Consider the following 14,308-nt stretch of genomic DNA (forward strand, 5'->3'; position numbering starts at 1 on the left):
TTCTGCATCAGCCCCACGGCATAAACTAAACCCATCCACAAGCAACCAACCTCCCTGCCACTCCACAGGAGGTAAAGTTTAACCCAGGCTTCAACAGCCCCCGAGTTACTTTTTCCTCCCCCATGAACAAGAAAAAAATAAAATAGCTTGATGACCTTTTGCAGATAGACCTCTGTGCCACATGCAAGGCAATGACAAAACAAATTTCATAGCTTTTTAGCTCATTTGAGAGAGAAAAGAGGTTAAGAGCTGCAAGCCAGCCAAAACCAAAGATGGAATTTGCAAGTCATGTCCTTAGCCCTCAGGCTGCACCACTTACTAATGCAGGGGCACTGCATCCATTTTCCAAACTGTCCTTCATTGCTTTAGATATACATGTCCATAGAGAAGACAACTTTAGCTACAATCTATACACAGGTCCCCTACAAAAAAACTTAGGAGTACTGCATGTTTTACATGAGTATGCACCACATCTATCGACATCTATCCTCTGGTGTTTTTCATATTTCGGACGAACAGGCTGTGTAACTCAAATCTACTTCTGACTCCCCATTTCACAGAAATATCATGTGACTTATCAACATTTTGTAATTTAAGTAAGTTGTTACACACTTAACTAGGTTAAAGAAGTCATGCACACTGTGTATTATTGTCTCTACTCATCACTAATGTGCATAAGATTTGAGACCAGTGGAAATCACTGGTTTGAAAGGAGGAGAGATGGTAGCAGAGACAGACCATGTGTCTGTGTTACAAAGTTAAGAACACTGGAAACCTCTGCTTACTTCACTTATAGTTCACATAGTTAAGGAAAGTGACTGTATTTTAGTTTGCAAGCTGCTGTACAGACTATTCTCATTACATTTCCACAGATGTGTGATTTAACTACCTAGAAACAGACTTCTGCAATTGCTCTCATAAACATCATTTTTGTATCTCTTGACTTCTCTGTGTATCTTCAGAGCTGTAAGCAATTGTGAACTTCAGTTAAGTCAAGCCAAATTTGTCAGGGATCATTTATTGTACCTACAATATCTACCTTTTTTAATGCATGGTTAACTTGTTATCTAGTAGACCTCCATTTACATTTAACTGAAGAAAAATTACTGATGTTTTTCATTTTATATACACAAATCTATATTTAGTAAATGCATGTATTTAATAGAAATGAAAAACTTACAAAAGTGTGTGTATATACATACACACACATGTATTTCTTTAAATGTGAAAAACTTTAGGGTTGTTTTTATAATAAATAAAGAAAACCCTTTCTGCCTCACTGGCCTCAGATTTCTAAGGGCTTTTTTCTGGTTTGTTTTCTTCCTTCAGCATGGGAAGATATATAGCTTTAATTAGTATCAAATGGATCTGAGGGTGCACAGCCATTATATTTGTTCCAAAGCACCTAAAAATGGAAACAGATGACGTAAGTATAGATCAGAAGACACCGACTTTTGGTTAAAATACTTGCAAAGACATTAATAGTTCAAAGACTCTATTTATCTTACCAAAACTTTAATGCAGGCAGCCTTTTAGGAGACTGCATTAAGGGAAATGCTCAATTTTCTAGTGATGATTCACTACCAGTTACTTCAGATATGTAGGTGTCCTTTGCAGAGCATCACTACTATATCTAACCGTAATACACTGGAATGACCTTTTAGGCATTTTATTTGTATGACAGGAATCACCAATTCTGGTTTTGATCCCTAAGGCATTTCCAGGGCAATTGCTGCACTGCCCATTCATATTGCTTTCTCATTTCTATTTTCCATCATTACAGAGCATTTGGAGAACACACACCACGTTTGCTACACAAAATGCTTGCTTATTCATTTTTTTAATTGCAGAAAGTCTTTTTACAATGCTTGGTCACCCTTAAGAAAGAGCAAGAGCAATCACTTATCCTGTACTAATAATTAACTTAATGTGCATTTTTTCCCCACAAAGCAAGATTTTGCTCCTGCTGCTCCACAGACACAGAACAGCCACAGTACATTGTAACTAGTGAAAATTATGACAATAAATATTCCAAACACCATTCTCATTCACTGTGTGCTGCCTCCAGGTGCTGAGCTTTACCCCACCAGACCTAGAAGAGACTTGTAACACTGAGAAAATAATTCCATTTCTGCTTCAGCTTGTGACTGAAGAAGGAAAGAGGAAAAAAAAAGTCATTTTGAAATAATGTCCAGTTAAATAGGAAGGTAAGACACGACACACGTAACAACACTGAATTACCTTGAGTTCAAGAATCTGAACTACTTAACACATTTGACTTCATAAAAATAGCTACATTATATAAAAGTATACTCAGAACAAGGAATTCCTCCCACAATATTAAAGGCATTTTTTGCAGTCACACAGTTTTTATGCCTGTATTTTGACACTTGAACTACAGAATTCAGGGCCATTAGATATTATTTGTGGTGTATGAAAATTCATTTCCATCCCACTGAAGGGCATAAAATTTCTACATTAAAGAACAGTGGATTCATTAGTTAAATCATTAATAGTAATAGTTATCATACCATATGTTATTAAGGATACTTTAAGACATTTCTTCCTAGTATTTAACCTGATCATGCTTTTGTTTAAGCTAATGTAGTTGTTAATTTAGCTGGTGTAAATATAAAAATGAGAATTAAAACCAGCATTCTGCCACTGGTTGCCTTGGAGATGCCATTTTCCTATCTTCCTAGCTCTAGCTCTTTGTTTTCAAGAAAATCGGTATTTTTTGAAATTTAAACCAAGTTCAACCATGCTTGAAAGAGGGCTAAACTATCTAAAATATTACTGGGTACAAAGTCACTTCCAAACAGGCAGGCAGAGCAACTGCATAAATCAAATTGAACTGAGAGAAAATATATTACTATCATCAACTTCTTACTAAATTGCAATGGTCCACTATGCCTAATTAATTAACATATACTTAATGTTCAAGAAGACCTGAATACAATCTCTTCTGAAAATTCATCAGAAAAAAAGGGTAACTGATGAAATCCGTGCAGGAGCACAGATACCTTGGGGTCACCACTAGGTATGAAGCTTTAATTCTATAGAGAGCCAGAGAGAAACTCACACTTCTGATTATTTTTTTTAATAAATTAATGCAAACTGCTGCACTTACGCAACTCTAAGTGTAAATCACACTTCTAAGTGCATAGCATGTAGCTGGCCAAAGCAGATGTCTAAAATGAATACCATCTTATGCCAGGTGAATGGAGATGGGAGCAGCCCTGGCTGACCAGGAGCTCAGGGTGATGGGGACAGAGACCCTGCAGGTATCAGCAGATAAGCAAAAGACATGCTTGTCCAAAACATATGGTCACGTGTTTCACAGTGCTCTTCAGGATCCCTTCTTTTCATCCACCCCTCTAAAGCCCACTCCTAGTGCTGTTGAACCCACTTACCTGCTGATGAACCCCAGTTAGTAAGTAAATCCCTCTGCCTCTGTCTCCATCTGCTCCCTGAATTACAGTTTGTGTCACCTAAAACATCTCAGTTTTGAGTGGCACAGCTCAGCAACCAAAAATAGGCCACTATGCTTTACCCTGGCTCTTTCATTTTGCCAAAATGAGTTGCTAAAGAGTTGATATTACTCCTAGTCTACCAAATGAAAAGCAAAAATTTTCCAGGAGGCCAATCTGCAACGGGCTTGCTTTAGTTATACATTATTTTTGTTAATTTTGTAAGAGTTGAAGACTCTGTCAAGTCTCCAAACTCAATTTGCCAACTTGGGCTTTAAAAAAAAAAAACAACCAACAAAACATACCAAACCAAAACAAAACCACAAACTAAAAATCCTCCTAAAAGTAAGTTAATTCCTCCTGGACATTTATTTGCACACAAACTCTCCCTACTCCTTCCATCCATAGCAGCAATAAGCAATGTAGAGAAGCATGGGCAGATAAAACTCAGCAGCAGCATTATGCAATAGGATGTAACAAAATAGTTCAGAAAGTCATTCAAAAAATATACTGAATTACCCAGAAACAACTTTGTTTACTCTGGTCAATGAAACACTGTTATCTCTCTTACAATAGGCCATACTGTTTATACACACAAAGTTAGGGTTCATGCATCAACCATCTATTTATTTAGCAAGATCAGCTATCACTGTAAACCAATTTCTTTGCAAATGAGAAACACAGCTGCTGTAAAACCTACTTAAAACTCTTTCCAGCATCCAATATCTGGACATGTAGAAGAACAGACGACAAGAATTAAAAAGAAGGCATCAGCACCACATCTAGTAATATGCTAAAACAGCATGCCCATCTTAGCTTTTACAAGTGTTTCAAGGAAAAGATAGAATTTAGTGTTTACTTAATAGTTTTTCTATTTTAAATCTAAGTTGCAAGTTAAAAATTATGACAAGAAAAGCTTGCAACTGCTATTCAAACTGGATACCATCAGGAGAACATAGAAGGGCAACTAAAAGGTAACTCAAAGAAACTGTGCTATGGTTTGGTTATTACAGGAATAACCTTCAAAGAAAAAAAAAACCCACAGTGAAAATACATGTTGTTTATCAGCTCTGTAAAATGCATGAAAATAACTAAACCGTGATCAAGCTTTAAGCTTTATATAATTTTTTTGTCACAAAACAGTCACAGAGAGGGGTCTTACAAAGGTGAATTCACCCAGTGCATCCACATAAAAGGATTGTGCCTCTTTCAATCAGGAGGTCAATACTACACTTTCAGAGAGTACAACACCCCAGCAAAATATCAACTTGGTAGACCCCAGCTGAAGAGACAGTATCACCAATGGCACTTGCAATACTACTTGGTTCCAAAATCTATTGGAGATTTAGGCTGGAATTAAGTGGTTTCAAAAGAGATTTATTTCACTATTCGAGACAAGTATCTGGCTGCAGAACTTAGCTTCCTATGTCTAAGTACCATGGATGAGCTCTGTTGGCAGCTCTTAAATTAGGAGATGGGGAAGAGGAAGCACACACAGAGCATTAAGCACTGCTCCTGACAGATTCTTCTCATTCAAGTTATTTTATCCATTCATCTTTTCATCTGGTATTTTAAATGTGAAACTCAGCAAGTCAGATTCATTGCAGGCAGTCAATCTCTGCATCACTCCAGGAGAGGCTGAGAAGAATCACAACTTCAGGCTTGGATGTTAGGAGAAACAAGGTACAAACTTGGTTGCACATGATGCATTTAGTACTGACTGCTGCCAGATGCAAAAGTGTAGGAATCTCTGCAGGTGAGGGTAGGCCCAGGATGCAGCACATGATGGTTTCTGAATGATTTATAGGCAGGCAAGAAGCATCAGACCAGTCTCTGACTAGAGCAATGACACCTGCTTCTAAACAACTATCTGAATACACATGTACTAAAAACCCCCCACAAACTGTTAATGGTTTTGGATTGTTTTTTTGTTTTGGTTTTATTTAAAATGTTCATATTCAATAGTCTCTGAGCAGTAAAGAGCTACAGTGGATTTTCACTGAAGGTCTCTCATTAAATCACAGAAAAGCTTTCTGAAGCCCCAAGTCAAAAAGCTTAAATGTTTAGGATGATTCCAAAAAAATCCTGATGGCCTTCAAGTTTATTTGAAAGAAGGATTACAGAATATTATGTAAGGCACAAATATCAGAACTATTCCCCATTGTATTTACAACTATTACAGAATTTTACAAGATCATGAATTTTCATAAAAACCGACATTTTCAAAAAGCTTCTCTTGCTTTAATCCTCCTCTTTTCTTTTGATAGGATTAAATGCTGAAATGGCAGGCAGTTAAATAAGCAGACTGAAATGCCAACTGTGAGGCATTTAACTCCATGTATTTACCAATTAATGTTTCACAGTTGCTTTAAGTTTTGACATTATAGTTTAGTATCTTCAGGCAAATAATTTCAGAAGGTGCTGGATTTGATCTACATTGTTTCTCATTTTATATTCATATGTTATGGCCCTGGAATACCATTAAGTTACCCTTAAGCCCTCATAGACAAAATTTAGGTTTATGAAAGGCCAAGAAATATTGCTTTGTTTTTATAAACAGGTACTAACCAACCTTCCCACAACAATTTCAAAGCTGCCATTAAATTTACTAATAAAAAGCCATATCCATCAAGATAATCTCACCAAAAGAACTGGAGTGCATGGCCTGTGTATGTTTGCATACTCATACACAAATTCAGAGTGCAATATTGAAAGACAGTGTCACTGGTTTTCCCCTTTAGTTACTCCAGTACTGACCACAATGTTCAGAATGAACTAGAAAAAGCATCAAGTAGAATTCCTAAAAAGAGTCGTGGTGGGACACTTGTCTTAATTCTGTAATTCTTTAATGCTTGCCATTATTAGGTTACTTCACAGGATATTTGTGTGCTCCTGAGGCAACTGCTGCAAAACTAAATCCTACAGGGCTGCTAGATGTGGTGTTTCAGGCGGACGTTTTTACTTTGCAGGAAAGGAAATGCAGTTTCTGCATGGATAAAGTTAGCAAGGAGTTTCCAAAAAAAAATTTAAAAAACCCAAAAGACAAAAATACACCACCACCAAAAAAAGCCCTAACACTTACTACCTTTGGGAATATGAAATTGGCTATTACTACAGGTACCACTTGTAGTAAACATAATATTTATTTTTATGTCCAATATACCACAACTTTCAAGCAAGGCAGATTTTTTTCCCCTTTTATTCATATAGCAACTTCATTTTCTGCTGAAAAATTGCATTATTGTTTCACAACACTGTACATAAAGCATCAGCACAGGTAAAGTCAGGAGCAAGATTCTCACCAAATTAAATAAGGTGAGTGGTCCACTCACAACAGATCAGCTTCAAAGAAAAACAGAACAATTTTTTGGTAGAAACTGCTAACTGGCAGTTCAGTGGTCATAAACATTAACATTTATAACACAGCCTCCATTTAATATCTACAAACATGTATCTAATTATTTAGACATACTTCATTATTTATCCATAGAACACTTGTCTAGTAATCCTAACTGCTAATGCTAATTACTACATCCTATCCATACCTAATTAAGTTTTACATAGCAATGCAGTGATTAATGGTAATTCCAACAGCATGTACTACTAATTAAGGTATTTGTGTTTAATTGTGTCAAATAGGAATGTGCTAGACTACCTCTCTGAAGTCTTAATGGTATTTCAGATTTATTTGACAAACAGAAGTCTGAGACACTGTTGTATTGTAACAGACACTTCAATAATCCTCGATATGTTCAATAACACAGCACCTTTCTTCAAAACCAATTTTGACACTTGCTAATATTCTGTAAGTAATGGGATCAGATTAAAGCCTCATCAAAATTCATTATGAAGTATTAAACCTGTCTAATCTTTTATTACTGCTACTAACATAATAAAAGGAATGAAAACACTGGGAAGTGTAGAAAGTTATGAGAAGTTTCCTCAGGAGCATTGTAGAACATGGTCTGAACCAGAGGATGTACCATCATGCTTCCGTAGGACTCTTACAGATTAGACTACTTTAAACTAGAACATATATTTCTACTTTTCAACTTAAGTGTGAAATTTCTTCTCCCCAGTTTCTGAAGTTGTTATTCATTCTAACATCATCTTCTCAAATAATTATTGCACATGCAAGCATTAAAAGAAGGATTTAATATTAGAAAGATAATAAGTGTTGCAATCAGCTGTCTTGTGGTTAACATTGCATTAGAGCTAAAAGTCACAATTAAGGATATAAGTAAACTTTTTGCTTGGAAAATAACACAGGTTTTTTTCTTTATAACTTCCTATTTAACTAGTCACACAGTTACAGTTTCTGAGGCAAACAACTTAAGTCCCAGTGTTAAGTGTGTTAGCAACAATTCTCATTTTGTTGAGGATCTTTGGCAATACTCTTGCCACACAGTGAGGTATCCTAACATTTTGCAACTTATTTAACCTGATTTACTAAGGAAAACAGACTTCTCCAATTTCATTCCACCTGTTGAGAACCAATAAAATAGTTCTGCAAGGTGATAACTTTGAATTTCCATATTCTACCATGACAAGATTTTCAAAAGCAGGATTCTTAAAAATTAGGCTGATTATCTCATGGCCTAAAGCTCAAGGTGGGTGAGCACAGCAAATTCTTCATATCGACAGCAGAGCTAGAGATGCAGCAACTCAGATCAAAGAGTCCCTGCTCGCTGGCAGGCAGCGTTTGAATGATGTTTAATGAAGGAATGAATGCAACATGGATGCACAGAAAACCTTCCTGTACATTGCAGGTCATATGTAAAAAAGCTTAAGAAATTTTGAAGACCTGTCATTTTATTTTAGACGCTGAAACAGAGGATAAGTTCTTGGGAGTCTCATTCTGAGTACTTTTCTGTAGTTTCAAAAAAGAAACCACTCAAAAAAAGAGCCATTCCAGCTTCCATCAGCTTACTCCTACTGCCATCTGCTGTCACAACCACCTCGGTGCCACGCAGTCTGCAGATGTTTCTTTACTCTTTCTTCTGTGCTGAAGTGTAAAAGAATATATTCCCATATTGCTACGCAAAATTATCTAAAAAAAGTAACTTTTTTGTGGGCTTTGTTTCTTCGTTTGTGGTTTGTTTGATTTTATTTTTTTTTGTTGTTTTAGTTTGATTTGGTTTTTAACTGGCAGTATTGCTTGTTTATTTCAAATTTTGAAATATTTATTATCATTAGGCAAGTGGTAAGGCTATCAACTGTCCAGACTTCTGAGGCTGAACTGCTCCTACCTTATCCTTATGTGATCATGCAAAGAGGCTTAAACCTTTGGATTAAAACAAACTAGAAAAAATTAAAGAAAATTAAAAACTGCCGCATAAAACAGATTGAACAAAAAGGTCTGAACATTAATTATTCAGATCTACCTCCTGCCTAGTGCTTCCATGAAGTCTAGCAACGTCTAGAGTTAAGCAAACTCAGTAATTACTCTCAGGACCACCAGACTGCTTTATGTCCCCACCGTTGGTGGTGCTTCAGGAGCTTCAAGTAGCTGAAGGGGCTGCTATTCCCACCCTTCTTTCTCTTTTCCCCCAGCACTGGAACCACCATGCAGCAGGCCACCTCGGGGAGCTGACACAGCCAGCACACACTCACAAAAACACCACTTGCTTCCCTGCCGCTCAGAGAGCTAATTGCCCCCAGTGCTATGGGTTCCTAAAAGAGCCATAGGTGAACCTCTACCCTTCTTCAAGTCTTACATTTAATTAAGAAGCTGCTAAGATGACAAAAAAAGGCTGTCTGTTGCTGAGCCACACGTTCCTTTTGGCAAAACATAGTGAGCTGAAACAAGTATCATAATGTTTGTCACAAGGAATTTCAAAACATGCAAAATGGACTTTTAATTGCAGAAACCGAATGAGGTGCTGAAATTCTGGGCTATTGCGGCTCCAGTGGTAAAAAGGATTCTACAACCCCAGTCAGAGGCTGAAATTAGTTGCACTCAGACCACAGAGGGTAAAATGCAGGACACTGATTTTTGTTCCAATGATTTCTTTGTATGAAACCAATTGTTAACATGGTCTTTTTAAAGCTTCTGGGTCTGTTTGTGATGTTTTACAAAAAGCACATTACGTATTGCTCAGCATAAGCCCAGTTCAATTTGGTGACTACCACAATACCACTCTAATGTAAAACAGAAAGCCTCCCTCATACATTCCACCTTGTTTGAAGAAAAGGAAGGTAACTCTTGTCCTCAAACACATACTTTAAAAGTATATAATATATAATATTATATATATTATATATATTATATAATATTATATAATATTATATAGTATATAGTTATATATTTATAGGATGTATGCTGCTAAACTCATCAAATATTATAATTACTAAAAGATGAAGTGACAATACCACCAATACTACTACTCTCAGCATTTGCAGACACTTGTAAAAGTATTTTTCTTTAGCACACAGGGCAAGATTCATATGCATTTAAAAAGCTGGAGACCTATGGCAATTTTCACAAAATGCAGGAGAAAGGGAAGAAGGCAGTCACAAGGGCTGCTCTCTGATGACACTTATCTTCACCACTCCCAGCAGAAGCGAACACAGTACCAGCCAGTGAAAGACCTGGGAACCTTACTCGCAGTTTTCTAAACATTGCCCCACCTGAATATAACAGGACTATAACAACATGTATTTTAAACTATTTGTTTTTATGTAGATGGATAGTTGACTATATATTCAAACCAGGTACATTTTCAAGCTCAGCTGTGATAACTGAACATGTTACCCATGTCAATTTGGCAGTGAAATACTTTGGATTAAAGAATAACTTGTCCGTTATATTTTGGGTTGTATTTTCTCCTGTTATATTAGCCATTTGATTTTCCAAAGACACAATCTTTTTAGACAATGTATTAAGAGCATAAGACATACTGCAATATGCAAAGATTATATCCTTTTTTACCGTTTTAATAGCACTTCTTGATTTTTCTTCCCAAACATCAGTGCTCAGCTCCATTGTGCAATGAACATTTGCTTCTGTATCATAGGATCCAAAAATTAATAACCTGAAATAGAAAAGTCTATAGTAAGCATTGTAGTACTATTACACAAATCCCAGATATCACATTAAATTCACCACTCCTCATTTATACACTATTATTATCAAGTGTACAGCAAAAAAAGATTCCACACATACAGCTTTACACTAAAGGAAAGACACTGCCACCCTCTAGTGGAAGAACTGCATAAATATCAAATATCACTTAAAATTTTTAGCTAGGGTTTATTTTGTTCGTTGCTTTATTTATTTATTTTTCTATTGCAATTCCCTTTCTCTTTTTTATTTTTAATAAAGTGTTCAATCAGTAGACTAGTAAGTTTCCATATCAGAATAACTTTTCGTGGGTTTTTTTTAAAGCAACAATAGCCACAAGTGTCTTTCATTCTAACCTTTAAGCTTCACAATACAGTGGAGCACTTCTTGCGTCAAGAGTTACTGTTGATTAAAGTCACAGTTTACTACTACTACTTATGTTTCCATTTCTCTAAACTTTTTGTAACATTCATACCAAACAAAAGAGTGACTGTTCATGCATGATACCCTATTCCAGAAGAAAATAAAGCTATTCAGGTAGATACCAGTACTCTAAAAGAAAAAATAAACCAACAACCCACATTAACCTTTAGGCTACAGAACAGCAATAAAGTTGCACACAGCTTATCCCACAGTAGCTGGAGGCAGATAAATATTTTTGAATAAGAACTTGAAAGGACAAATATTTATTTTCAGAAGAGCTATTAAATTTTAATTTCTCTCCCCAAAACTTTGCATATACATTTGACAAGGACACTTTCTAAGCTTTCATCCAAGTATTTTGCTTGTGATTCTGATGTGTTACACAACTCTTCATATGATAGACAACAGCTGTCAGAAAAATATGTCAATTTTCTCTTTATCCTTCAATAATGTCTCTAGGTTAAATATTTATAAACAAAAACTGCCTTGTTTTCCACTTGTGGAAATATGTAGTAAACATACTTTGAAAATTAAGTAAAGCTTTTGAAAACAACTTTCACCCACAATTAGAATTGGTAAAATTAAGCCAATCTCAAGGGAAAACACCTCTCCAGCTATGACAGCTCTCTAGCTTGCATTGCAGCACAGATACTTCTTCTCTATGCTGCTCCATGAAGAATTTGTTTAACTGTTTTTTAGCTGAGTACATGAATGCATAGGGGTGATGACAGGGGAAGGTCACATTTGGGTTGGTCCCCAGCACATCTGCTTCATAAAGTGGATGGAACTGTCTTTGGTTCTGAGTTAGTGGCTGTATCCTGTAACCTCACCTTCAGCTGGGAAGTTTCCATGCTCCAGTGACACACTGCAAACAGCAGCTGTCAACCTCATTTCCAGCCTGACCTTCAGCACTCATTTGTCTAGACACTATTGATTTGATTACTGTAAGCAGAAATCCAGCCTCTGAACCACCTGATTAGGTACTTTGTCTGGACAAGACCAAGTTTGTTCAAGGTTACTTGAACTGATGAACTCGCACCTTCTTGCTTAAGTCATCCCCAGCAACCAGCAAGTCAATCCCCAGCAACTGTGGCTTTTCTGTTCTGCTTTTTAATAGCTTCTATTGAGCAAAGGTTTTCCTCAGTGTCTCACTGATACCAGACAGTTCATTAAAGCTTTTCCAACTGCTGATCATTGGGTGCAAGTGTTTCATCTTCTGGTCACCTAGAGACACACTGAGAATTTTCCAGGGGCACTTATCATACCTCCAAGATACCAGCACAGAGGCTGTTTAGCTATCATACACTCGTGGCCACTAAGAGAGAGAACATGGACAGGAGGTAGCTTAAAAGAGGAATAAAACATCATTTTCAACCAGCACCATAACATAAAAGTCACAAGGAATATAATGACCCACAATGAGATTTCACCTGAAACCAGGTTACCAACACCTAACCTGAAGAAATGTAACACAAGATAACAAAACTATATACATTTGAACTCCTAACCACACTAAGGAAATTTTTGTTTGAATAATACCTCCATTAGCATGCAAACAGAGGTACCATCTTGTATACAACAGCTGCAGATAAACCCTGACATTAAGATTGTCACAACACAACCGAAACAACTGGATATTAAGGAGATATCTATGTCCTGCAGATTGGAAGTTTGTAAGCCAGTATGAAAGGATTTATGAAAACACACTTTACAACCCCAGCTATAATTATAACAAAGAAATGTGATAAAATTACCACTTCAGTAATTAAAATAAATACAGAAAGTTTATTTTTGTTCCTTCCCCAACTGTAAATTGCATGCTTGCCTGCATAAAGCAAGCGTGAGATAGAAGAGAGTAATTCAACAGAGTAGTTGTGGATATGAAAACAGTTATTTGTAGCTGTTTTGCTTCCCAATCTGAGAGCTATGAGGACTCCAAGACAGGAAGTGTTTGTCCTCTGATGAAGAACAAGAAGCACTTAGTGGCTGTGGTCACCTCAACTCTTCAGCAGAGCCAAATCAAGAATTTCAGCAAGTCTTTATTCATCTTCCTTTCCAGAGACTTTAACAAAGCTACCACATTTCCTGCTTTTTATAGGATGATGTTAAAGTACTGATATGCAAATCTAACAAGAAGCTGGTATGGGCAAGCAAAGCACACAACAACCTTCAGTAACACATCATTTATTACGAGGTATGTCAAAGCAAGTTGAAGAATTTATTCCTTTTACAATCCTTCCCTGATTATTTTTTTTTTTTTTCAACAGTGGTCTTTCTATTTGCAAGCATTTTAGGAGCTGAAATAGGCTGAATCTTTCCCAAATTTTAAGAATGTCAAAGGCAGATTTAATATTCACATAGTTAAAGGCACCACTGCTGCACACTTAAGTCTACTTGAAGACAAAAGTATAAAAAAACAAAGTTTCATGTGTGCTCTGTGGGATTTAACTTAATAATAATTATTTCAGAAGAATTTTGTGAACAAAGGTTATTTAGTGAAACAAATGTTAATTTTGAAAAGTCACTTTATGGCATAGTTTTGGAAGAATATTCACTCCTAATTTCATCAGAGTTTATAGGCTTTAAGACTTTCTTCACAGTGTACCTTTTAAAAAAAACTAATATAGCAAAATTGAACAGCATGCTGCTTTGGTTTTCCCTTTTCCTTAAAAATTTAAGGTAGTGACAGATAACAGCATTTTTTCAACAACTGAGTTCTGTGAGAGCACTGCACTTCTACAACAGGTCAAATAAAAGAGTTGCAAAACATATTCCTTGTTATTTACCACAGATTTCCTATCCCTTCATTAATTTAATTTTTTGTTATGTGCCAATTTGAGTTTTTCTTTCAAGAGCATGACAGCAAGGAAAGTAATATGGTCAAGCCTGCAATTAGAAAACAAACAAGTGTAAAAAGTGGAAGTATTTGGTCATGTGAAGAATATAAAGAAATTAAACTAGATATTTATAACATACAAAAAGGTTGCTAAATGTTTTATCACTATACTTTCACCACTGTATTTCAGATTTAAGCAGGAAAAGTAGAACCCTGTTACCAGACTAGATGGAATACAATGTCAGCAGTCAAGAATCCTACTCCAAATTTTGTACAGAAGTAAAATAATAGCTGCTGTACTGAGAGAGAATATAAAAAGCTTTTGGGACACTGAACAAAACTGAAAAACACATAGAAATTTAAGTTATCTTTCATTTCTGGAATGAGGATGATCACCAAGGCTAATTTTCAGGTCCCTATGGCAGACCTGAGTGACAAAGCTCTGTATTTCAGCCTCAAGTGCTGCTTTTTTTTTTGCAGTGCAGTGATGAAAAACTGTACATTTCTTCTTTTGCT

At 36.1% G+C, this 14,308-nt stretch overlaps 1 protein-coding gene across 1 annotated transcript in view; it reads right to left on the bottom strand.

Annotated features, from left to right (window-relative positions):
- Positions 1-14,308, bottom strand: part of PDZD8 (PDZ domain containing 8) — a 124,894-nt gene that overhangs the window by 18,710 nt on the left and 91,876 nt on the right. Inside the window, exon 5 of the mRNA XM_010003985.1 lies at positions 10,402-10,504. Within this exon, the coding sequence (XP_010002287.1) occupies positions 10,402-10,504 (103 nt within the window). The remainder of the gene's footprint in view (positions 1-10,401; positions 10,505-14,308) is intronic.

This window comes from Chaetura pelagica, unplaced genomic scaffold, assembly GCF_000747805.2.
Source record: "Chaetura pelagica isolate M959 unplaced genomic scaffold, ChaPel_1.0 scaffold248, whole genome shotgun sequence".
NCBI classification, from domain to species: domain Eukaryota; kingdom Metazoa; phylum Chordata; class Aves; order Apodiformes; family Apodidae; genus Chaetura; species Chaetura pelagica.